The 24,938-nt window shown below is 38.8% G+C and overlaps 1 protein-coding gene across 1 annotated transcript; it reads left to right on the forward strand.

Moving 5' to 3' along the window:
• The first annotated feature begins 5,789 nt into the window (after window positions 1–5,789).
• On the forward strand, window positions 5,790–24,378 carry LOC141802587 (zinc finger protein 516-like). Its single transcript, XM_074686131.1, has 5 exons — window positions 5,790–6,115; window positions 17,816–19,344; window positions 19,797–21,038; window positions 21,200–21,264; window positions 23,983–24,378. The coding sequence occupies exons 2-5, from the start codon at window positions 18,018–18,020 to the stop codon at window positions 24,031–24,033; spliced, it is 2,685 nt and encodes an 894-aa protein (XP_074542232.1). The 5' UTR covers window positions 5,790–6,115; window positions 17,816–18,017; the 3' UTR covers window positions 24,034–24,378.
• The last annotated feature ends 560 nt before the right edge of the window (window positions 24,379–24,938 follow it).

The raw sequence follows: 24,938 nt of genomic DNA on the forward strand, positions 1-24,938 counted from the left end.
TCTGTTGCTCAGTTGACAATCATCTGTTCCCTGCAAGGAAAGAGGAAATGATTATTACATAATAGGCGCTGCAGTTTATGAGTAAATAAGTACATTAGCCTGAGGAGATAAACAAATTTTACAAAGTGTTTTCCACAGAGGGTGATCCAGTGAAGGTTTATAGAAGGAGGATGACATTTAAGTGAATTCCCCTATTAAAATGACAAACTTATCAACAGGATTGTTACATTTCAGTCAAGTACATTTGTTTAGAGTATCATTCTCCCTGAAACAAAAAAAGTTTTTTATGTCATTCATGATTATTAAAAAAAAGTTATTCCTCACATGTAAGATTATGTTAGAATAGTGTCAGACAAAGCCTTTGAGTGATAAGACAGATCAGTCGTATTTTCAGAGATTCACTGAAAGAGCAATTATACATTAAGCAGGAATTTCCAATTTTTCAATTCAACCTGCTTCAATTCTGACAATTAGTGAAACCCCCCTTAAGAGTGAAAGAAAAGAAAAGAAAAAGAAAATGGTGAATTCAACTTTGAAAAACATTTGTTTACTTTTTTGTTTATCTAATTTGGATCCCCACTAACTGTACCCTGCAGTACAGCTAGTCCCCTGGGGTTTCAGGCTAAAACCAAATGTATTTAGAAGCATATCATATATATTTATCTAAACAAGAACGCAACACAATCTGTACAATCAATCACATATTAGAAAACAAATTAATAACATACAACACACAAATATGGAAACTTTAGATATCTGCTGAACTTTACTATAACTTCTGTCAAAAAATAAAAAATAAAACAAATGGATCCACAAAATATTGATAAAGAGCTCACATATAAATAACTTGTTGCGTCTTAGCATCTGAAAAGCCTTGGTTTAATCAATGTATCTTAGGGTACAGAAGAAGTAAAACAGATCAGTTAAGGGCAGAATTGGTATTAAATGACATTTATTATCAGCAGCGATTTACTTTCTTAATTCATTCATAGACATACCTCACTTTCTAAACATCTACTATTCATCAAACTGTTTATAAATCACTACAAGTTAAACTTACAGACTCTATTAATCTAAAAGTCAGAGCTTAAGACTGATAATGCCATCAGTTTCAGACACAAAAAGGGTATATCCAGCAAAATGTGCAAAACTTGGGTGCAGTGATCCAAGAAATGCCGTTTCACATAAAACACATCATTGAGTTTAATGTTTGCCTTTTAAAGCTTTTTGATCAGACATTTGACTAATTTCAAACCACGTCTAAACTCTAAAAATGCACACAGCTATATTTAAAAGAAAATCTCACCTGATTCTCATTGATGAGGCAAATTTTCAGCTCTCATTAAGTTTTCGGGGAGTCAGACGCTCTGCTGTACGGCATGGAGTAAGCTCAGAGGCAGACAACATCAACAAGCTACATGTCACCCGTCCAACATTCATGCTCCACCCCATCCAGATTTTCACCCTGCATATTCAGACTGGAAATTCCCTGCAATGGCCCCACTGGAAATAGACAACCAAGACAAGGGGCACTGTTGTCATTGCCTGGAAAACAGGCGTTTTTGAATATAATGAATGTTAGGCAGAGAAAGAAATTTCTCCTCTAACAGACACTCATACACATACACACTCCATCATCTCCACTTTTTCCCCACAGGCTTCAAAGTTCATTTTTCTTTGACACTTCCCTCCTTTCAAATATCATCCAAATTTGTCCTCTGGGCTGGTTATACAATCCAATAAAATGTTACTTCTTTATTTTGTAGGTTTATATAGACCCAGCAAAAATAAGTGACTTATAAGTGATAACCTTCCTGCACTTTAACTGTTAGCTGACATTCCTTGATGTATTTGTATTTTTCAGGTACAGTAACTTATAGTTATCAGCCACAGAATGCTGTATGTCAGGTGCACTATATATATATATATATATATATATATATATATATATATATATATATATATATATATATATATATATATATATATGAAATGACAAGTATGAGTGATATTGGCAAATTTATTTCTGATTTATTTTTAGAGTTTGTATGTGCATGAGTAGGGGTTTTTAGGGTCATTTGATTTTGTATTACTCACTCAAAAGCCCCAGTTCTCCTCAGTCAACCAACTATGTTTCATGTTCAGTCCTCACTGAACCATAAGTCAGTTCAGGATTTATTTAAAATGACAGCAAAATCAGTATTAGATAGATAGATCGATAGATCGATAGATCGATAGATAGATAGATAGATAGATAGATAGATAGATAGATAGATAGATAGATAGATAGATAGATAGATAGATAGATAGATAGATCGATCGATAGATAGATAGATAGATAGATAGATAGATAGATAGATAGATAGATAGATAGATAGATAGATAGATAGATAGATAGATAGATAGATAGATACCTTTATCAGTCCCACAGGGGGAAATTCCAATATTGTACTATATTTCAGCACTGACATTGTAGTTACCAGTAGTGCTTAAACTAATCCTCTCTTGTTGCTTGAATTTTAAAAACAATAGAGAAAATGTAAATAATGCAGGTTCCCTTCTTCCATTTACCAAGCTGCTTTAAGATTTGACTGAGAAGCACAGATGACTCTTCATTACAAATGCTTGATAGTGGAAAACACATCAGCGGTGAATGACTAAATCAGATTATCTGGGAATAGGCGGAAGAGTGGAGGAGCTGATTAATGCTAATCTGTCTATACTGAGCTATTTTCATAACTAACTATCAGGACAAAACATGCAGTGTCCCCACAGTGTTTATGTTGTCATGGCAGGCTGTGTCTTATATAGAGTTAACTCTCCTCTGTGCCAACAGATTAACAATTTAGGGCACATAAATTATACCACATCAAGATATGTGTTTTGGCTACTTGAAATATAAATTCCGGTAGTATGGATATTCCTAAAACAAGCATGCTTACTTCATGTGTTTAATTTAAGCTTTTAGGTTTCAGGTTATTTTTTAGTTAAATCCTTTTTTATTCTCTCTTATAGACAATGAGAACTTTATACTTCTTTCACAGAAAGCTTCTATTTTTTTTTACTTTGATTTAACAGTGACATACTCTTCAGCTGAATATTGTCTGTTTACTTGAACACTATCTTATTTTTTGTTGTTGTTGTTGTTTTTTGTTGTCCCCCCCCCAAATTTAAGGTTTTTGGATTTGATCGTATTCTTGCAGAAACGTTAAAAACCATCTTCCATTACGCCTTTTGATCTTATTTTATACTATACATTTTAAATTTTGTTGTTTGTGTTATTCATTTATGTTTAATAAAAAGGAAAGACATCAAAAAGAAAGAAAAAATAAATAAATAAAAAACACTTTGGTTTGAAATATTTGATGAAGAATGACTGTATCAAGCTGATTGAAGAACTCTTATTGGTAGAGCTGCAATGTAGTGTTGTTGAGCTCAGTCATTAAAACACAAAATCTCGATATCACTATGCCTTATGTCATTAGAAAAGAAAATCTCTCAAAGATAAACTTGCGTTCTGTGATCATATATTAAAAAAAAATTCAAAACAAAAAAAGATAAAAATGGTTAGTTAGACCAATCCGTGTCTTACACACACACACACACACACAGACACACACACACACACACACACACACACACACACACACACACACACACACACACACACACACACACACACACACACACACACATTTCTCAGCAATTTCCAGGATAAATCAAGTAGCTTGTGTGGGGAAGAGTGACAACATGGCTTTGTCGCCACCTGTTGTGCAACACTAAACTGTATTAAAACGAGGACAAGGCCAGGAAAGCTCCCTTTGTCATTCTCTCCATGCTCTTTTGTTAAAGAGAGCCCTCTGGTGACAGAAACCTGACCTGACAACATCATGGGCCTGTTGTTGGTTATGATGAGAAAAGTCATCTAATAGAGGGACGCATCAGACTTAATACACAGTTGTTTGTAACTTAGGAATTTATTAGGCACTTCCTTATGTGTTTTTGTTTTCATTTAACATTAATTAATAAGAAATTGGACCAAACTTCTGGCCAAACTGAATATTTTGGGAAAAGAAAACCAACCTTACATTTCTTTACTATAACTCATACCTATTGTATTAGAGGTTACGCATCCAGACAATGGTTGTGTGCCACTCATCCACCAATAACTTATGTAAGGTGCTAAACAAAACAACTTCAAACATATTTCTCAGATCAATCTAAGTGCTTTCTTTTATATGTTAAGTCCTGTGAGCAAGGTTAGTCACTGAGTACTTACTGAGTAGTAGTAGAGAGTAAGAGTGAGAGTAGAGAAAAAAAAGGAGAAGAAGAAAGAAAGAAAAAAAAAAGAAAAGAAAGAGAGAGCTCATCACAGACAAAACTGAAGTTTTTGTTCTTGGAGCCAAAGTTCAATTAGGAGTTCTGTTGATCAGGATTTGTCCTAAAACTCCCACATTCTGTACCACATCTCGGAACAATTCCGAAAAACATAGACCTTTTATTTGTAATCTGTAGGATATTACCGCAGTTCTCTTTCACTGGCTATCCAAGTATCTGAACAATCTTCACCGAGTCCAAAATGTTGCAGCTCAAGCCCTGACGGGAACTGTGGCGTAAGAAAGAGCACATGTCTCCTGTATAAGTTTCTCCACTCTAACTCCCAAGAGAATTGAGTAAAAAGTTGCGCTGATTGGACAATAGGCTCACAGTATGCAGGCCTGATCATCATACCAAAAGTCTCTAAAATTTTTATGTCGTGTATAGAGCCTTAGATTATCAGGCCCTTCCCTCCTTTGAAATCATCCTCCAGGGTTTAGGGGGCAGACGTTTATTTGTAGGTATACATCTTTCCTTTGTGATAAGAGATACTATTGTTGGGCTTGGCCCAGGAACGACTCTTGAGCTATGTTCATACTGCGGTTAGAAGTGACCTGAATCAGATTTTTTGCTCAGATGTGACCTATATCTACTATGTTTCAGTGGGAACAGCCTACCACAGACTACAGCCTCAATAATGAAAGCCATCATATCAGTCAGTGTAAAACAATCTGTGCACTGTGTGATGTGCTATTTCTTGTTTATTTCACACCCAGCTGTAATAATCTCAGACCTCCAACTATTTTCCAAATATACAAGTATAAACTGATTCAAAGATCTTCCATTAACAAGTTAACAACATGTTAAACCAAAATCATGTTTCAATGAAAGAATTTTGTGTTACAGGTACATGTGCTGTCAATTATTGAAAGTAAAACTGCTCATTGAAATACTGGAAATAATGGTAATCAAATAAAACCAAAGGCATTCTATAGGAGCTATTACACTTTTGTCACAAGTGTTTTAAATTTGACAATAATCTATGCTGCATGACTGCTTGAAGTCACAGCAAATGACTAGTGTGGATTTTTATAATCCACAACAACAGTAAAACAACAAAATTTGACTAATTTTATCTAATATTATATTATATTATATTATATTATATTATATTATATTATATTATATTATATTATATTATATTATATTATATTCAGACAGCCACAACTAGTAAAAAAATTTACCTTTACACACAATCTTAACTTTAAAAACGTGATTTATCATCTTGATATGTAAAAGGCTCAAAGTCGTTATATGCTAATAATGACCACCAGCCAGTAGCTGTTATTAGATAACGTCCACCTTTCTATGTACACTAACACATAATCCCAAACCAAGTGCTGTTGGTCTAAGATAAATGTACCGCGCGCGCGCCCACCACTGGCCACTTCTTGCCTGCTCGGTAGCGATGAATGGGGCAGCGTCGCAGAGATCACTCGCCCTTGTTATTAACGTTAATAACGTTATCTCTCGCGTCACTCATGTCCCCAACAACCACGGCTGCTGCTGCTGCTGCGCTGCGGAGGAGGAGGAGCAGGACGAGACTGCGGTTCAGGTGCACCGCTGTGATTGAGAGACACTGAAGTTTAACCGAGAAGAAAGAGATTAACACGCAGCGGAAGTATTAGACGACAAGTGTGTTTCTTTTCAATGAAGCTCTACAGTTTTTCTTTCGTGCTTTCGTTGATGATGGTATTCCTCCAGGAGCGACCTGCCGCCTAACGTTCACCCCTGTGAGGTAAGAGTGCAGCCAAAATGACGGTTAACTAACAAAAGATAGAGGAAGTGGGATGCTGAGTCAGTTTGTACAAGTATGGGGCTCTTTTCATGAGTGTGTGTGGGCGAAAGTTGATTAAAATACCGAACAGTAGTTAGTTAGAGGGTAATGGATGTCAGATGAAGTAAAGCACTCTGCTAAGTCGTGTGTGGGAGAGCGACTGCTACGAGCAACTGACAAGTCTCCTGGCACGAGCGTCCCACGTTATCATAATCATAATCATTATTTTGGACAGTGGGTATAATTTGGATGCGGGTCTGGCACAGCTGTACACCGGCTGTCAGTGCACAGTTTAAACGCACGCAAACTTGTGGTAAGTGAGTGCAAACGGGACAGACAACAAGGCTGCCATTGTACCGGATCAGCGGCGGATTAACGGAATTCCTTTTCTCTGCACTGTCTGAATGGCCTCCAGTCTCTATTTCTCTCGCTCTTTCTGCCTCTCTACGGGTATAACATCTTGATTTGAGCTACTTTAACCCCTGCACTTGTTAGACACCGTGTACAAGAAACACCTCACAGCCAGCAGCCATTAAATCAGAGGTGCCCCACGGTGCTGGTGTGAAACATGTGGATGGGACAGTGTGGACAGTTATTGTTGTCAGGGCTTAAGGCTGTAATGCCGTTATTAGCAAAGTGATGTAATAAACATTGTTTTTGTTAATGTTGATTTACTATTAAGTAAGACAGGCTTCGAAATCCCCAAATCCCAAAATAGTGACTTTCTTCAAGTGTTGTTTGACCATTATCTTGAGCTGACATCTTCATACAGGCTGATTTTTCTGATCAACACTGAAATTCTCCAGATACTGAATTTGCACAACTAAATTATATTCAATATAGTTGTTTGATTGTTGACCTAAGCAAAAACTCAATCACAAAATGTTGGCAAATGTGTCTGCCCGTCAATAGTTTAACTGTTTGTTATGTAAACAGCTTTGTGAGGTGATGCCTTTAGTCTTTAAACTCTCAGCTGTAGAGAGTTAATGAGCATAAGAGAACATTTGTGTCAAGTAGGTCTTCATGGAGTCGCTCATCTGCTCTGCTTTTAGGCATATGGGCATACAAAGGTCATGTTGTCCCACGACCTTTGACGAGGGCTAGTATTTAAGGACTGTTCTATAGTCTTTAAAAAGTCTTAATTACAATACTTTAAAAAATCCAACATAAAAGCTATAGCTATACCATGTTAGCACATACACAATAAACAAACACAGATTATCTCATTCTTCCTCCACCAGTCCTCCCACCCTGCATCCATACACTTGCACATCATGCACAACATGCACCATGCTCCCCCCCTCCCCCCAGTGTATGTGGCCAACCAACATGTGGGGAGGTAATCCCAGCTATTAGGGTAATCTCCTCAGTATGACGATCAATATGGGAGGGTGTGCGGCCACTACCAGACAAGAGTAGCGGGGGGACAAAATTTGAGCTAAAGAAAAATGGTTTAATCATCCAGATTAGGTCAGGAGACTGGGGTCTGGACAGGGGCTTGTTGCTGGACGGGGGGAGGGGAGCAAAGAGAGCAGACAGGAAGATGTGAGGGGTAAGGCCATCTCCACTTAGAGGGGGACAGATCCCTTCCTGTGACAATGGGCTGGAAAATTTTGTGTTCTTCAATCTGGGTCTACGAAAACATGATAAAGCTGAGATGAAAGTAAGGGTTCTGATTCTGAAAAGAAGATCACCACTATAGCAGTTTGGCTTTGTTTGAAGCATCCAGTGAAAATAAGTTAAATGGAACTGAATGGAAAAGCTGGTGCAATTAATGCTTTTTATTCTTTAAACTTTTTGAGCTTTTACAAGGAGAAAAAAATTGAAAAGATGGGTGTATCAAAACAGGTTCAGGTGATTATGGTATTGTTTCTGTGGATGCATTGTGCAGAGGCTTTGTCAGTGTATCAAATCCAAAAGGGTGGGTTAAGACGTTTAAATGTCAAAACTACTGAAATTCCAAAGCCACAGCAAGTTGCAAAAAGAGGACTCTTCTCCTGAAACTCCCGAGTATGACACTTTTCAGTGACCTATTCCTTTACTTTACTTTTATTTTAGCTTAAATCTGGTAAAATGGACAATCTATATGGAGTTTCAAAATGACATCAAGCAGGTTAAGAGACTAAGGCCTGTGTCCACCATTAGCTTCTCTTAGGGCTGGCAGTGCCCACAACCTCACTTCCTGAGAACTTTTCCCTAGTGTTCACCATTACTTGGGTATAGAAGTTTTTTCCTAGCTTGAGATACCTTTGCCTCTTTAGCTAACACACATTAGCCAATGCAAATTGCATTATGTGACCTTGACATGAAAACACTCATCTGATATCACAGATGTGACACCATCTCTACATGCCATTGCCCTTTTAATCTAAATCGTGTTAACCCTTTAGAGTGTGGTCAAAATGAATGATGGTTTTCAGGAAGTGAGTTTCACTGGAAGTTTACCCCCTCCATGAACTTTGGATTTATTGACAGGTGACATTGAAGAGAAAAGTACGGTTCCTGTAATTGAAATTTCTTTGTCTGCTGCCAGAGCAGTGAAGGAAAAAAAAAGATAACCCTAAGCACTGTTATGGGCTTAGAAATGCTAGTCTACATCGGTTTTGTCTTGAAAATAAATTTGTCTAAAATTAGAAAATAAATAAAAATAGAAATAAAAATAGAGATAAATAAAAACAAATAAATTAAAATTAGAAAATTGTGTGTGCAAATATAAAAGTTTTGATGGAGATAGGCCCTTAACTAGTTTTCTGTGCACAGCAGCAAGAATGACCCTAAAAAGTAACTGCACATGGTCACAACTTTTAAAACATAAGAGGATGTGCTTTTAGAAAGCAGTGACTTGTTTACTATCCTCCTGAGTTCCTCCCGCAGGATTTTTTTTCCTCACATGGACTACTCACTGGGTTCTGTGCGATGTTAACAACAGTCTCTCATTCTGTAATGTTCTGTCAGGGTGTCATTTAATCTAACTGGATATTTGATCTTATAAAGAGAATCTCAAACTACTGTATAGAAATGAATGTAAACAGACACAAGAAAGCTCTTAACAGGATTTGCATAGTTGCTGTGTAATACCATGGAAGGAAAATAATCCAAGTAGAGCTTAAAAAGTTAAATGATCAGTAAATAAAAGTCAAGATTTCTGCATTACCACAGCAGGTCATTGCTGTATTGCATACATTTTGGACTGCTCGTCATCAAAATTTCTTTTTCTCGTGTTAAGATCAACAAAGAATAAGGAAATTAATTCTTTCTTTTGGTTTAAGCTTAAATACTTTAAGCTTCACATTTGTATGTTAAGTTGTGAAACAGGGGAAGAAAAACTAATCTTTGCTGTAGGACTAGCTTCAATCTATTAGTATAATATTAATATCCCAAATGTCTCCAGTGGAACTGGTGTCTAATCACAGGGAAAATGTCCAGATGGAAGATGGGAGGGATGAGTAAGGCATTCACAGATCCCTTCTGCTCGGCCCCGTTGAGACAGGGGGAGATGAGATTGGATGGGTCTGAGGGAGTCAGGTTACTATCGGCCCATTCTACTCCAAAAGATCTGTGGTGTTAAAGATGCAATACCCCTATGGGAAACCTAATCCAGACCCTGCTGCCAGCTGTCATTCTTTTGCTCCAGGGTAAAATCGCTAGGCAGGTATCACCTTACCCTTCAATCCTTACCTTAATCATGGCAGGGAGGAGGGACGTGCACACCTCATTCTGAACCACAAATAAACAGTGCCTTCATCATTTGAGAGACTCAATATATCTTGCATTAAAAATATCAACTTATCTCAAAAGAGCAACTACAGTCTCGTGTGAACCAGTTGTACCTATATAAATGATTATTTCTTATTTAGAATTTTAACAATAGGCATTGCATCAATCACTGGATCCTTGTGCCATCATTGGTTAAATATTATGAATCAAATTATTCATCAAAAACAATGCACATGATACACATTGAATTATTTTGATCCTGGTCCAAATATTAACAAAAGATCAGTAGGGCTATAATTGAAAAGTAAAGCTAAAAATATGCTATTAGTTGACTTAATTTGTTTATTTATTTTAATAAACCATGTGCTATTTAATTATTACAAGATATATTTATTACTTTATGAGAAATGAGATGGATTGTAAATAAGATTACATTGTGATACATATCAGTTTAAAGTTGTTAGGAGGAATGAAGGTGTAAAAAGAATGTTGGCTTTCTCACTTCTCATTAATTATGAAATTTAACTTTTATTACTTTAGATTGTATTTTCGACAAAATTAGATCTTTACATAAATTAAACTGACCTTCACCAAACTGTAACCTTTTCAGTAAATACTTCAGTATGTCAATTTGAAGACCATACTGACTAATATTTCTGTCATATCATGTCGTATCATCTCGTATGAATTCCTCATGAACTGCAGCTCTCTTTCCTTGACCCAAAAGATGCTAATTTAGAAGCCAAATTTACTTAAGCCCCCCCAGGAGCAAAAAGGTTTTTAATCTTTAATCGAAAACTGTTTCTTTATCATGTATAGTCTAACTTAATACATTTCCAAACTGTCAGCGAGTTAATTGAATCTGCATTGACCAGTGCGATTTTTCTCAAACACTCACAGTGCGATTCTTGTCAAGGTGGACTCAAAACAAATAACTGTTACATCTTTCACATCATAAAGGTAGTTAGGAAGACAACAGGACAACTGACCGAGTGAAAGACAGAAAGCAGAGTGATGGAGAGACATAAAAGAAGGCAGGCAGAGCGAGTCTGAGCTGACCTTGCCATGATAATCTAATCCCTGTTGAGAGTGCTTTTTTTAGAGAGCAAGTTAATGCTAGCAGATTATACTCCAGTGTCTCCCATACTGGCCAATCCAGACTTAAAAAAGAGTAGGCCCAAAGTAGACCGACAAACCTACCATGTAAGTAAAATTAGCATCCATGATTGCAGAGTCATTTGGATATGTCTCTAGAAATCTCACATCTCTAGCTTTGTTGTTAGTAATGTCCAGATGTCTGCATTTGGTTTCACAGGAGACATGTTACTCTAACAAAAGGTAAAATCCAAGCCAAGAATATTTCCTCTCTGTCACTACCTCTTCCCTGTGTTTGGCTCACAATACTAAGGGGCATCCATGATAAAAGGCCACTCATCAAGCAGCTCATCTCATGCTACGAAGAGTAATCCCTGTATATGTTGTGTAACCAAGTGGAGAGTAGGAAAAGGAGGGGGATGGGCACAATCAGGCGTAAGTTTGTCTGTGCTTGTGACTGTTGAGCTCATAGCTGTCTAATCTCTTAGGTACATTAGGCTGTTCGCCCACAGGGCTGTGGCTTCTTCCCTGTCTTTCATGATATTAAGTTACTCTAGGAACAGTGTTGGTCTATTTAGAACTTGGACCCAGGATGTTCATCTTTACATGACTGTGGTGAGATTAGCATCAGTCAAATCACAGGGTTGCAGAACATGTATTAAAACACAATGGATCTAACTGATCCCCTGTCATTGGGTTATATAGTGTAATACCACTAAACCAGAACCCTTAGCATCCAAAGCTCTTTACCTGAAAAGATGCAAGAAAAAGCAGTGAGTCATAAGTAATTGGTCATAATTTTCATCATCATTAAAATGTGTTGCTTTACTCAAAACCATTGCATTATCATGAATATTATCCATACACAAGGTTATAATAGATAACTAAAACGGAACTTAAAACAAAAACTAAAATTTAAAATACAGTGCAGTTACCTCAAACTAATGAAAACTAGAAAAGAAAACAAAAACAATAAGTAAACTAAAACTGTATCTTCTGTTCTCAAAAATAACTGAATCTCACCAAAATTATAGGCAAAATGTCCTTTGTTATCGTTTTTGACAATATTAATAGCCTTTAGGATTTTAATTAATCTGATACATTTTCCCAACCAATTTTACAACAGTTTTCAGCAGTTATCAGTGCCGTACGGCACCATCATAGTGACGTCCTGGGATTTGCTTGTTTACTGCGCTGACTGGCTGTGCACTGTGCTGCAACAAAACGTAGTGGAGCAATGAATCAGAGCATCTGTAATAGTTTAATTGCATGTGAGTCTGACTTTATTGTTACAGAGTCCAAGTTTCTAATTATCAAAGCTCATATTATATTGTTTTTTATAATTTATGTTTATATTATTTTTTATTTACTTTATGTTAACATTATTTTTTTATAATTCATGTTTATATTTTATTATTTTCTTGTGTTTAAGGCAGCAGCCAACAGTTCAGTATCAGCAATGACTCAGCAGTGAGCACTATGTTGGACTTGAAAATAAACAGTATGACAAAATATTTACTCTGACCTTTTTAAATCCTGCACCTGGTTAATAAGGTATGAAAAAACTAAAACTAAACTGAAACTAAACTAAAACTAAGCCTTGTTGCAAAAATCAAAACTAAATAAAAACTAGAATGCCCACTCTAAAACCAACTAAAACTAAACTGTAATGGAAAAAAAATGTCAAAACTAACTTAAACTAAACTATAATGACAAATCCAAAACTATTATAACCTTTTCCATAGACTGCAAATAAATTGATGTAGTCTACGCGACGTCACCCGTCTGTTTTTTAAATTGAAGCAAATCATCGGCAGCGGCCATACTGGCAATGGGGTGGGCTTGGAGGCTCCACTCTAACAAATATAGGTTGTCCACCTGTTAATCAGCTGAGTCCTGTCTTTGATTGGGTAAATTTGTCAGTCATCTGGATATCTTCTAAACTGCAGAGTTAGAAAAAAAATAACACTTGTACAGTGTGTGCTGTTAAAAAATAGCTTCTCAGGCAATAAACATTTTTTGTATATCACATGTTTATTTATTTATGTTGTTTTGTTTTGTTTTTTTTTTGGGGGGGGGGGGGCTTGGTATATGATTTTCAGTACTTCAGGAACCAGCCTCAAGTGGCACTGTTGCATCTTAGAGCTGTTAACCAACAGGAGAAGAACAGTAGTGACAGCATCATATAGCAAAAGAAGAAGAAAACATTAGTGATAGTCATTTGAAATACAGGTGTAGTGCTGTGAGATTCATTTACAGTGCTGCGTCACAGAAACACTGGTGTGAAGGTTCAGACAGAGGTTAACGTTGCCCGCTACCAGCAGCACCTTTTCCTTGGTGCTGATAGTCGACCAGTTGCTGAATAGATGCTAGGGCCTATGGACTAGTACTTCAGCTTGAAAAATCAATTCCTAGTGAGCAATACTTAAAAAGAAAAAAACACATTAAATTGCATTTTTTCTCATAGCTAATAATTTGACCACAGAGTTTGGCAAATTATGGGAGGAAATGTGTAATTATAATATTTAAAAAATAACTCTACCATTAAACAAACCACTTAAGATTTCATGGATGTGCTATTAGCTTACAGCTTTAGACATGAATGTTGAGCATGCTAACTCATGTTTGATAATTATTTGACATGTCCTGTCATGCAAGTACCTGGGAGTGCGTGTCAGCTCCTTACATCTGGAAAGAGTCATCTTCACATGCATCAGCAGTGAGTCAGCAGAGAATTCATTTTCTGCCCACTTGCCCCAAGTTAAGAGACAAGGAACCCGTTCTTCCCGGTGCAGAAGGACTGCTCTGTAGCTATAGTTCATACAGGAGATCCAGCTTTATTTAGTGGAGGGAATCTGTTTTTGTTTTGAATGTGCAGTAACAGTTGACGTAATCTATCAAATTTGAAATGTGAGGCTCCAAACTCTGGTTAGTATCATTATTATTGTAAAACAAAGATTTTCATGAAACTGTAACAGCTTGAAGTGAGTATGGGGTGGAAAACTCACAGACAGATTCAGGAAGCAGAAAAGGGAATGCATACTGTGAACAGGAATACGCTTTCTCAGAACCTGCTGTGAATTGAAGCCATCAACATGTTGCTCTGAAATAATGCTTCTTACATATCCTGAAACATGTAAACTACTGGTATATGGAGAACATATACCACTAAAACTAGATGTTTTTAAGCAATTTTAATATCTCAACACTGACACAATGCAGAAAGAAAATCCTAACCCAGTGATTTGATTTTTGTGCTATGTATTTGCAGTGATTGGAAACAGACAGGATTATTGGACACATAACAGTAGATGGGAGCTGAGGCTTAGAGAGTGACTGTGGCTCTGAACACTAGCATAAGGACAGTCACATGCTATCTCCAGTCAGGGGTATGTTGGCACAGGCTTGTTACTGGTTGTTGAGAATATTTGGATGACTTCAGCTCAACACACATACACTCAAAAGCACATATGCCTGCACAAACATACATGCACTGCTTTAACAGATGCAGATTTTTGCAGAGACAGACCAACAGTGGATTTTTAATGTTTTTAGGAAAAGGTGTTTGAGGTGTTTTCGTTTGATGGATGCTAGAGTATCCTGCAAAGTGAATCCAGGGAAAATTCTATTTCCAGATTCTGGCAGGAATGAACAACCACCGTTTCAGTGCAGCAACCCAGCACGCAGGAGAGCACACACACACACACACACACACACACACACACACACGACACACTGACAGTGGGTTATTTTCATGCAAGTACACATGCACACACACACATCACAGCACTCAGCATCAGTGCCCTGACCATAGGGAGTTTGTGCTGAGCTGGTTGGGACGTCAGGATGAATCAATGCGAGGACAGCTGACTGGACATGCCTATTCATCTGCTAAAGAAAAGAGGGAGCAAAAGAGAGGAGGGATTCTAAAAGGAACGAGTTAAGCCCTGAAGCAACATGTTTGGCTATCTGCATTACTTTACAGATCCTCCAAAGGGCTTTTAATAATGTGATGATGAAAGCTGAGGAGGCGGATAATATAGGGAAGAATAAAAAGCAGGGGAAACAGGATGATTCAAACAACTACAAGGTCAATTTTTGTTGTTAAGATTACAACATATAAACATCTTGTAGAGATTTGACAAGACTTAAGTCATTACCTGATATGATTCACAAACAACTTTTCAAAAGATTTGTAAACAACTAAGGTATCATGGTGTCAGGGTATGCTGAAAACAGCTTTTATTTTGAAAAGACACACGTTTTTAAATTATTGAACAAGATAAGCAAAAGTTAAAGATGAATTAATAGAAACATAAACAAATGAATCCTGCAATACCTTCAAAGGTACCGGTGTCCAGAAATAATTCACAAATTAATTCTTAACTTTCTGATATAGACTGTCTTGTACATTAATCCATTTTGGACTGTATTGTTAAGAACCTTTTAGTACCAAAAACTTAGTATTATCTGCATAAAAGCAGTATATTACATATGACAAAAAATAGACCACATCAAGCATGTAGGTTGTTTTAACAAAGGACATAAGCTCACACTATAGAAGCCCCTAACTCCACACTGATGGCCTGTTTATTCCAATCTGTTGCCCTGAGCTCTCTGACTTTATCCCCATTGTGTAAACGTATTACATTCACCTTAACCTTAACCCCTTAATTGCCACCCTCGAGTTTCTCCTGCACATCCTCCCCCTCTCTTGGAGATAGTGTGCCACATTGCCCATGCACTAATCTGATGGCGTCTGCCTTTCAAACACCTGCTATGTCCAGAAAAAAAAACTCCTAGACTCCTCCCATATTCCAGATTCAACACCCACTGCAGCGTGAGCGGATCAGCACACATGAGCACATGCAGGCAGGAAGACACGCAGGCAGGCAGGCATACATGCACACAGACACATGCTATGTGTGGTTGTAGAAACAGATAATTAGACGTACAACCTCATCCCCTGAAAACGATGCTACAGTCAACGCTTTTTCTGGCCTTAATGTGTGTATGTTTTTCCTCACTGAGAGGACAAACTGGAGAGGTCTTTTGTCCTGCTCCTCTGCCCAGACATGTATTAGAAGACAGTGATGTGTAGGCCGAGGCCTCTTTGCTTTAACAATACCTCCCTTGACCCCCCAATGAGGGGTGGAGGGCCAGACATGAGGCGATGTGACAGTTCTGGTGCGGTCGACACAATAGCAGGTTTTTCTTTTGACTGCCTGGCTGGCTATTCAACACAGACTACTTTCTTTCACTGTTAACAGTCTAACACATAGCCATGTTAGCCTGGGGAATATAATTCTCCTCATCACAGTGTGTCTGCGCCATACTGTTTTTATTCATGTTGAGTACAAATACTTGTTTTCTTTCCTCCAGATTTTTCTGTTTTGAATCAGATGCTACAGACAGACAGTCTTTTATATCACAGTTATCTCTCTAAGTTATACAAATATTCAAACGCAAATATAAAGAGATGGTGTTTTTTTTTTACCCGTCATTTTTAACCTCAACCCTCAGTCTTATCTCAGAACTGATTCAGGGATCTGCCTGTACGCCTGTATGTTAGCTTCTAAAAATGAAGTTTGTTGATAATGGATTATTGATCGTGAATTAGAGTGGGCCGCCCCTCAGGGTTCATCCTGGTCGGCCAGGAATGAATACATCTCTTCATGCTCCACCTCACACACTCAATTTAGGCATAGGGAACCAAAGGGCAGACACGCACACGCATGTTGAGACACTGGGCCACGCTCTAATATGCACAGACAGGCGTCGCTCATCCACCAGGGGACAAAGGTTACTCTGAAATCTGTGTGAAGCAAATCGTCTCAGAGGACTTTTTTTTTCCTGTGAAATGCATGGTTTGTTGTTTTAAAGTGAGTGAGACAAACACACATCCCATCAACTATTGTTTTGTCTGCTTAGCTGGAGACTCTATGATTTTTTTTTTATACCTGAAGTCTGTGCAAATTAGAGGTTGTAGTTTAACCAAAGACCCCTTTGATCACCTTTTTTGTTAGGGATGTCCCGATATTACATTTTCACTTCCGATACGATACCAATACTGCAGCATTGGGTATTGGCCATGCATACTTTTATTACTTATTTTGTAGTATGTCTGTCATGTTAGAAAAGGCTTGATTAAGTGATATTATTCAAACAAAGAACAGTAGTCAGCAACAGTAGGTATGAGGAAAAACTCACCCATTTATTATTAACCAATGGGTAACAAAAACTGCTTATATCGGAGATTTTAGATGCATTCTGATAAGATACCAATACTTGTTTTTTTTGCTGGTATCGGACCGATATCCCATATCAATATCGGACTGGGACACCTCTACTTTTTTCATAAATTTTAGGACATTTCATTGCTTCAATATTTAACTTTGAAGTATTAATAGGCTACCACTCTAATACTAAATCCTTAGTATTAGAGTGGTAGCCCAAAATTATAACCCAATTACAAACCAGCCCCAGATTTACAGCTGTTATCAGTTTGGGTAAGCAGCTTCAAAGATTGTTTCTTTGCAAATAAAAGCTTTTAGTCTTTTGCAATTTCATCCATGGTCTTGGTTTTAGTGATGTTATATACTTCAGTGAGCATTTGTTTAATGTTGTGTATTTTCATGTTGTTTATTTTCTGCACTGTGCTGATTATCTCATTTCATAGCCATAATAGTACACTGAAGCTAAAACTTGTCTTAGCCATAGAATTTAAATACTTTTAAGAGGACGATCCCAACAACTTTGCATTGATAACATTTATTTGTCTGACCCTTTGAGACGTCTTTACCCATGCCATCATCATGAAGCTAATGTTTGCATATCCTCCTTTTTCAGGTCTTCTTGCCAAAACAATCTGCGGCTGGATGAAGACAGTTTCTTCAAAGTCCTGGATGGACACTAAAGATGTTTTGTTTTTCAAGTTTTTGTTTCCCTTCTGAGAACTTGGTAGCTTTTTGAAAATAAATTTTGCGTAGTAAGGAGATTTCTTTTACTGCTGAGGCTTTGTTTTTTAAATACTCGTGCTCCAGGAAAAGTGATGGGGACAGAAGAAAAGGAGGATGGCTCACAGAAACTTACAGCTACTATGAAGACAGAAACGGAGGACGATGTGAGCTCTGGCCACACCTGTGGGGTGTGTGGTCGAAGCTTTCCTCTTCTCAGTTCTTTGTCTCAGCACATGAGACGGCACACTCGCGAGAAGCCGTACAAGTGTCCGTACTGTGAGCACAGGACAGCTCAGAAGGGCAGTCTGAAGGCACACATTCGAAGCCACAAACTGGGCCTGTTCAACCAGAACCTCAGTGACAAGGAAGGTGAAATGGAACAAGAGCTGAGAAACGATGCAGATATCCCAGACTCTCCAGAAATTGTCCACACATCTGCAAAAGCTCATAAAGTCAACGGGAAGGTAAAGAAGAAAGAAACAAAGAAAAAAGTTAAGGATAAAGAAAGTGCTGGGGCTGATGGCGAGTCATGCACCTGCACTATTTGTGGCCAAGTGTTTCCTCAGGTACTGCTTTTGAAGTCTCACATGAAGAGGCACCGCAGCTCCCAGGACCATGGCTGCAGGATTTGTGGTCGTCGTTTCCGCCAAGCTTGGTTCCTCCAAAGTCATATGCGCATACACCGGGTCAAAGCTCAGCTGAAAGGTGGCAAAAGCAAAGACCAACCTGCCACTATAAATGGAGTTTCTCAGGATCCAGCATCGCTCATAAATGAAGAGTGCCTTTATGAGCTCTGTGCCAGCTGTGGTAACTTCTTTTCAGACCGCAAGACATTGAGAATTCACGAGAAGCTTCATAAACTGAGCCACAGCCGCACTCAGACACAAAATCCAGCTCAGGAGGATGTTACCTCTGAGATACTTGACACAAAGAAGCATTTTTTAGAAAGCTTGAACCTGACATGTGTTGGACAAAAAGTAAATACAGAGGAAAAGAGTTTGGGCAGGCGAATTCCAGAGCTGGATCCAGTTTGTAGCTACCAAGCATGGCAGCTAGCCACTAAGGGACGACTAGTGGAGGTCACAGAGAAATGTCTCGGATGGGAGGAGAGGCTCGCAGATGCTGAGGTGGCATATGACACAGAGAAGGGTGAGTACATACCCCTGAAGCAAGAGAAGAAGAGGAAGCAAATTGACGTCCCTGGCTCCAAAATTAAGAAGATAAAAGGAGATACGGGCCTTGATCAGACATCGGATGGCTCAGCTAACACAAAAGGAGGAGAGAAGAGGATTTGCCAGAAGGATCGTATCTTGTTGAACGGATTGGGGCATGCGTTTTATGAGGCACTACAAAATAAGAAAGTCAAAGATGTTCACTTCACAGTTAAACAGAACAACATCAGAAGACAAGACCAGGAGGGTAAGAAATACACACTGCACCATCATATCCACTGCTATGTAGAAATAAGATAGATATTTGATGATGTTTGTGGATATACTGACTTCAGGTACTTCAAACTGAATGAAGTCTTAAGTTTAGATTTCAGCACTCAAACATCCCAGTATATCCTGCAAAAAAAACATCTATCATCTATATTATATGGCTATGTGGAAAAGGGAGACCTCTAGTGGCTTTGCTTTGTTATTACAGCAACTGGACAGGATGTTTTTACAGAAGTTTAAGCTGTTCACCAGTGATTCTGAAATGAATATTTCATAACAAAAAGAGCATCCAGAGTTTATTACAAGATATTATTCTTGAATGAATCAAATGATGCAACTGCTCTGTTAAGTTTTTTAAAAGTTTTGGTTGAATTAAATGCTTTTAAATTTAGGACTTCTCCTTTACCTTGTCTCTTTTCTTCCTTACAGATAGAAAACCATTCTTCTGTGAGCACTGTGATTTCCACTGTGTCGATGCCTCATTACTCAGGTCTCACCTTCTCCAGCAGCACCAGGACTTCCTAAGTCCTTACAGCAAACACAGCACTATTGTGAATAACTTTAACCAAAGTGGTTCCAAAGCCTCAAGATACATGGACTACCTCAGAAATAGGAGCGCAATGCTCAGTCAGCCATACTGGAATCCTTACACATGTCCACCGATTCAGGACCACAAAACAGAAAAGTCAGTGGAAGTCACAGGTCAAGGACAAACTACAACCGACACTGGAAGTCTCCTGAATCTGTCGTCATCACAAATAAGTGAAGGAAAAGAAAGCACTACGACTCAAACGTCAAAGAAAGAAGGCCTGGTGAGACATCAGTGCCCATACTGCGCCCACACCAGCACCTACTTGGAGGTGCTCTGGATCCATCAACGGATTGCACACCGGGTGGATGGTAGCAGCTCTATGGCACCCAAGTGGGCACCCCTCACTAACAGCCCAAAAAGTTTAAAAGCAAGCACAACCCCCTGGAGACGTACAGGACCCCCACCGTTCCTTGAAGGCAAGGACTGCCCTACTTTACCCACTCCAAAAACTCAGCGCACACAGCCTCCAGGTGCCCCAGTTCAAACAAGCAGCAAACACTCAGCCCCCAAGACTCAGGCAGGGGTCCCTAAGTCCAAGGTGAAGGACTCTCGCTCTTCAGATGGGACAAAATCTAGTGGGAGGACTGGAATCCTTACACAAAAGAAATCTGGAGAACACAACCAGGTAGCGGAGGGGGGAAGTAAAAGTGCCCAACTTACATCATCGAGCAGTACTGTTCACAACAAGAGTGCTCCCAGTTTTCAGTCTACAAGTAAACCCAAATACAAAAGCCACAGAGCTGCAGTGGAGGCCAGCTTTCCACAGGAGGGACTGGGTTTTATGTTAGCCAGAAATCATGGAGGGACTTCCTCGAACACCCCAGACAGACACCATCCTCGCAGGCAGTCATGTGACTCCTCTTCAGGTCCCAGGGGTCCTGATCTGTGGGCTGCCATGAACATGTGGGGTCACAAGGCATATTTAGAACCACTCCAATTCGCTCAGGGAAAGAATGAAGCTGCAGGAGAGATGCCAGTGGACATTGATCTCTTGAGTCTTCTAAAAAGCTACAGTCCTCAAGATCTGGCGGCTCTCTACCAGCACTGGGGGTTCATGGGCTCCAGAATTGATCCTCAAGGTAAGAGAGAGATTTGAGTTGAGTTCCGTTTTATGTAAGAGTGCAGATAAGTAAAAAAAAAAGTTTATATAGTTTCCACCTGAGGATGGATTAAATGATTTAATTCCCACAGGAAATAGGATAAACGTTTGAAAATGCTCTTTGTTAATGTCATTTTACAGCAATGTTGCAGTTTAATGGAAGCTATGGAAAAGAAGTCCATTCCACATCTGAAGCTTCCAAACAAGTATGTGTTCCTTTTTACAAACACCATGATTCAGTTTTTTGTGTGTGTTTTTCTTGCATTTAATTTATTAGAATTATTTTTATGTTTTTGTGTGCATGGCTGTTTATTTCCACCACCTTACTGTCGGCTAGCACAACTTGGCCATCTCGTCCTTCTCCTTTTGGAAAGAGAGGCTGACATGATGAGACAAACACATTAAAAAAAATCATTGTTGTCCCCCTCAGGGTAAAACTCACCCAGCATCTCCATACGGTGTGTCATCAGCCTGTCAGTCAGGCTTACCCCGACGCTACCTACAACTGCTCTTGCTTTCTCCTCATTTCCCCTGGAGTAATAAGTGGGCAACTTCTTAAACACCAAAGATGGGCTCTTAGTCTGTAGGGGGAGGAGTTACAAATCAGATCATATGGATTATACTGTGAGGGACTGAGAAGTTGCTGAATAGTTTATATTCCATGATGGATTAAAAAAGGAACTCATTTTATCATTTTGTTAGCTTGACTTTTTTGTCTTCTTGCCTTTAAACCATTTCTTTTTTTTAGATGATACCAGTTTCCCCAACTGTGTTTACAACTCTTTATTAGCAAGACCTGGCAGGTGAAACCAAACATCCCTGTTAAAATTTCAAAATAAAATTCGACTGCATCTTCAATGAACAATAAGTTTGCACATCAGTTAGCACTGAATTTAAGTATGATAGAAACACTTTGTGCACACAAAATCTTGAGACTTCACCAAAAGGGATATTTTAACCAGCAAGGTAGAGATTTCAGGTGAGAAAGATTCACTTTGTGAATGTTAACCCCTTAACAATCCCCCCAAAATGCCAGAAACACCTGTAAAAGGCATAGCCACATTAAATGAGGTAACCTCTGGTGTACATACAAAAGCTTGTATATACTTTTATGCGTTAACTTTCTCTCTGTAAAACTTCACTCTAAAATTTTAACCTAAGCAGTCAGACTTTTCGAAACTACAGCTAGTATGTAGTGACTGAAGTGAGAACACACAGGATTTGATTTTTTTTTTTGTGTGTGTTGGTTTTGTTTTGTTTTGTAAGGAAGTAGCTCACTTTGCGGGATGACAGTATGAAATTGAGGCTTAAATAATAGTACTGTTTTTTCGGTCCCAGTCACACCATATCTAGGACTCACATGTGCAAGCCGTCACCGATTAAGGTGCTGTTGTGCTTTAAGGAGTGCTTTTTTGCAATCTGATGTTTTGAGATTTAGTATTTTATTATAATCATGTTAACATTGTCTACTGGAATTTGTCAAGCACTGAAAAGAACTCCCAAGACTCATTTGTCATATTACACAGTAAAGAACAAGATAATACAACCAAATGAATCCAACATGGAGGTATGAGAGTGACTCAACACCCAGTGGTTTCTGACGCAGTATGAACCACCTTCACTGCAAAAACTGAAATCTAAGCAAGTGTCTATTTCTTGTTTTTAGTTAAAATGTCTTTTGATCAATGGAGAATGTCACATTCACCTGAAGGCCTAGAAAAAAAAATCAAGAGGTTTTTTTTTTCAACCTTTTCCAAGCAGTTCAGCCATCAGCTCTCCATATTATACACTCACCAGCCACTTTATTAGGTACACCTCGCTAGTACCATGTTGGACCCCCTTTTGCCTTCAGAACTGCCTTAATCCTTGGTGGTATAGATTCAACAAGGTACTGGAAACATTCCTCAGAGAGTTTGGTCCATATTGACATGATAGCATCAAACAGTAGCTGTAGATTTGACGGCTGCACATCCATGATGAGAATCTCCTGTTCCACCCCGAAAGGTGTCGATTGAGATTCATCCTGCCTTGTATCAACGGTTCAGGCTGCTGGTGGTGTAATGCCGTGGGGGGTATTTTCTTGGCTCACTTTGGGCCGCTTAGTTCCAATTGAGCATGGTTTAAACGCCACAGCCTGCCTGAGTATTGCTGCTGACCATGTCCATCCCTTTATGAGCACAGTGTACCCATCTTCTGATGGCTACTTCCAGCAGGATAACGCTCCATGTCATAAAGCTGGAATCATCTCAGACTGGTTTCTTCAACATGATAATGAGTAGCTAAATGGCCTACACGGTCACCAGAATGGGGAAAGAAAGGTGATTTAAGTGACTTTGAACGTGGCATGGTTGGTGCCAGACGGGCTTGAGTATTTCAGAAACTGCTGATCTACTGGGATTTTCATGCACAACCATCAACCTGATGCTTGGTTTGAACTGCAGCAGATCGTCTTGACCATGTCTACATGCCTAAATGCATTGAGTTGCTGCCATGTGATTGGCTGATTAGAAATTTGCATTACTGAGCAGTTGGACAGGTGTACCGAATAAAGTGGCCGGTGAATTCAAATGCATATGAGAGGAGAGGACAGTGAATACAGCAGGAAACAGGGTGAGAGTGGGGCATGACATGTGAGAAAGAGGCCACAGGCTGGATTCCAGCCTGGGCCACCTGCTTGAGGGCAAACCTCATGGAGTGCGACCTCAACCACTGGGCCGTTCGTACTCCAGCCATCAGCTCTGAAATCTCAACCCAAACATACCAGAAAAAAAGACAGAGTAAAATAAATTGTTAAATAATTAAATTAATTGTGATCTTGCTGAGAAATCAAAGTATTTTAAAATGTTTTTTTTTTTAAACGCACACACACAAACAACGTCCTTTCAGTTTGTGACTACTCTGTCTTTCTTACTTGTCTCCCGCAGGTTAGCAGCCACTCATCTTCCTCTTCAGGGTCTCTTCATAAAGGAACATGAAAATTTGTGGTGTGCCTGCTGTCTTTCAGTCCGCACACTCCTGCTGTTCTCGGAAGAAATCAGCCATAACTCCTGAAAAGGTCGTGGCACACTGGATAATGCACAATATATGCAAAACAATGAGGTGGACTCTTATTTTACATTACAGGTGTTTCATTTGAAGTGTCATGCATGCTTTTTGTTTGTTCAGAGTTTAGGTGTAGTAGAAACAAAAATACATGGAGTTATGTTACTGGAATAAAGTAGTTTGAGTTGATTGTAAAATGAACACTGAGGAGGGAGCCACGGCTGAAGAGGAAGTTAGAAGTAAAAGTTCACTAGAATGGAAAAAGAGGACATGTTTTTAAGTTGACAATACATGTCACATACGTGTGCCCATGCAGCTTAGAGCAGGCCAAGAATATGAAAAAAGAACAAATCTTAGTCTGGGATGCCACAAGGATCACTTCAAATGATCAGAAAAGATGTAGATGGAAGTTTTTCTTTTGTGTTTCTGCATATGTTACAATTTGTTGGGGTTTTTTCAGCACACACTCTTATTAAGTGTTCCTGTTTTAGATTTGAGTTTAGGGCTAGTGCTGTATTCATGCTTGAAAACTTACAATATGCAAAAGTTTACTCGCATTTCATAAGTCCTTTTCTAATCTTCTCTAAGAGGCCACACTTCACATTTCAGAGTCAAATTCAGTGCTATGCCTCCGTCTCTTACTGTTTCAGAACAGATCCAGCTTCACTGAATTCATTGAGTTCTCAAACAAAGTAATGTCTCCTGTAAGGCTGACTGGGGTGGTTTAATTAGAGCTTAATCTGACCAGAATCCAGGCTTCAGCTGTATAAGCTCATCATCCCACTCACATGTACTGGATGTGTTTTATTCTCACACTAAGATGTGCTGTAAAAGATCT

The sequence above is a fragment of the Halichoeres trimaculatus genome, unplaced genomic scaffold, assembly GCF_033239565.1.
Source record: "Halichoeres trimaculatus isolate MK-OKI-2021-1 unplaced genomic scaffold, fHalTri1.1 fHalTri1_scaffold_14, whole genome shotgun sequence".
NCBI classification, from domain to species: Eukaryota; Metazoa; Chordata; class Actinopteri; order Labriformes; family Labridae; genus Halichoeres; species Halichoeres trimaculatus.

What these genes read in the sequence shown, in the direction of transcription:
- LOC141802587 (XM_074686131.1), top strand. Translation starts at nt 18,018, where the DNA reads ATGGGGACAGAAGAAAAGGAGGATGGCTCACAGAAACTTACAGCTACT. An exon ending in CAGAAGACAAGACCAGGAGG is followed by an intron (nt 19,345 to 19,796) that starts GTAAGAAATACA and finishes TCTTCCTTACAG; the next exon opens with ATAGAAAACCATTCTTCTGT. An exon ending in CATCTGAAGCTTCCAAACAA is followed by an intron (nt 21,265 to 23,982) that starts GTATGTGTTCCT and finishes TGTCTCCCGCAG; the next exon opens with GTTAGCAGCCACTCATCTTC.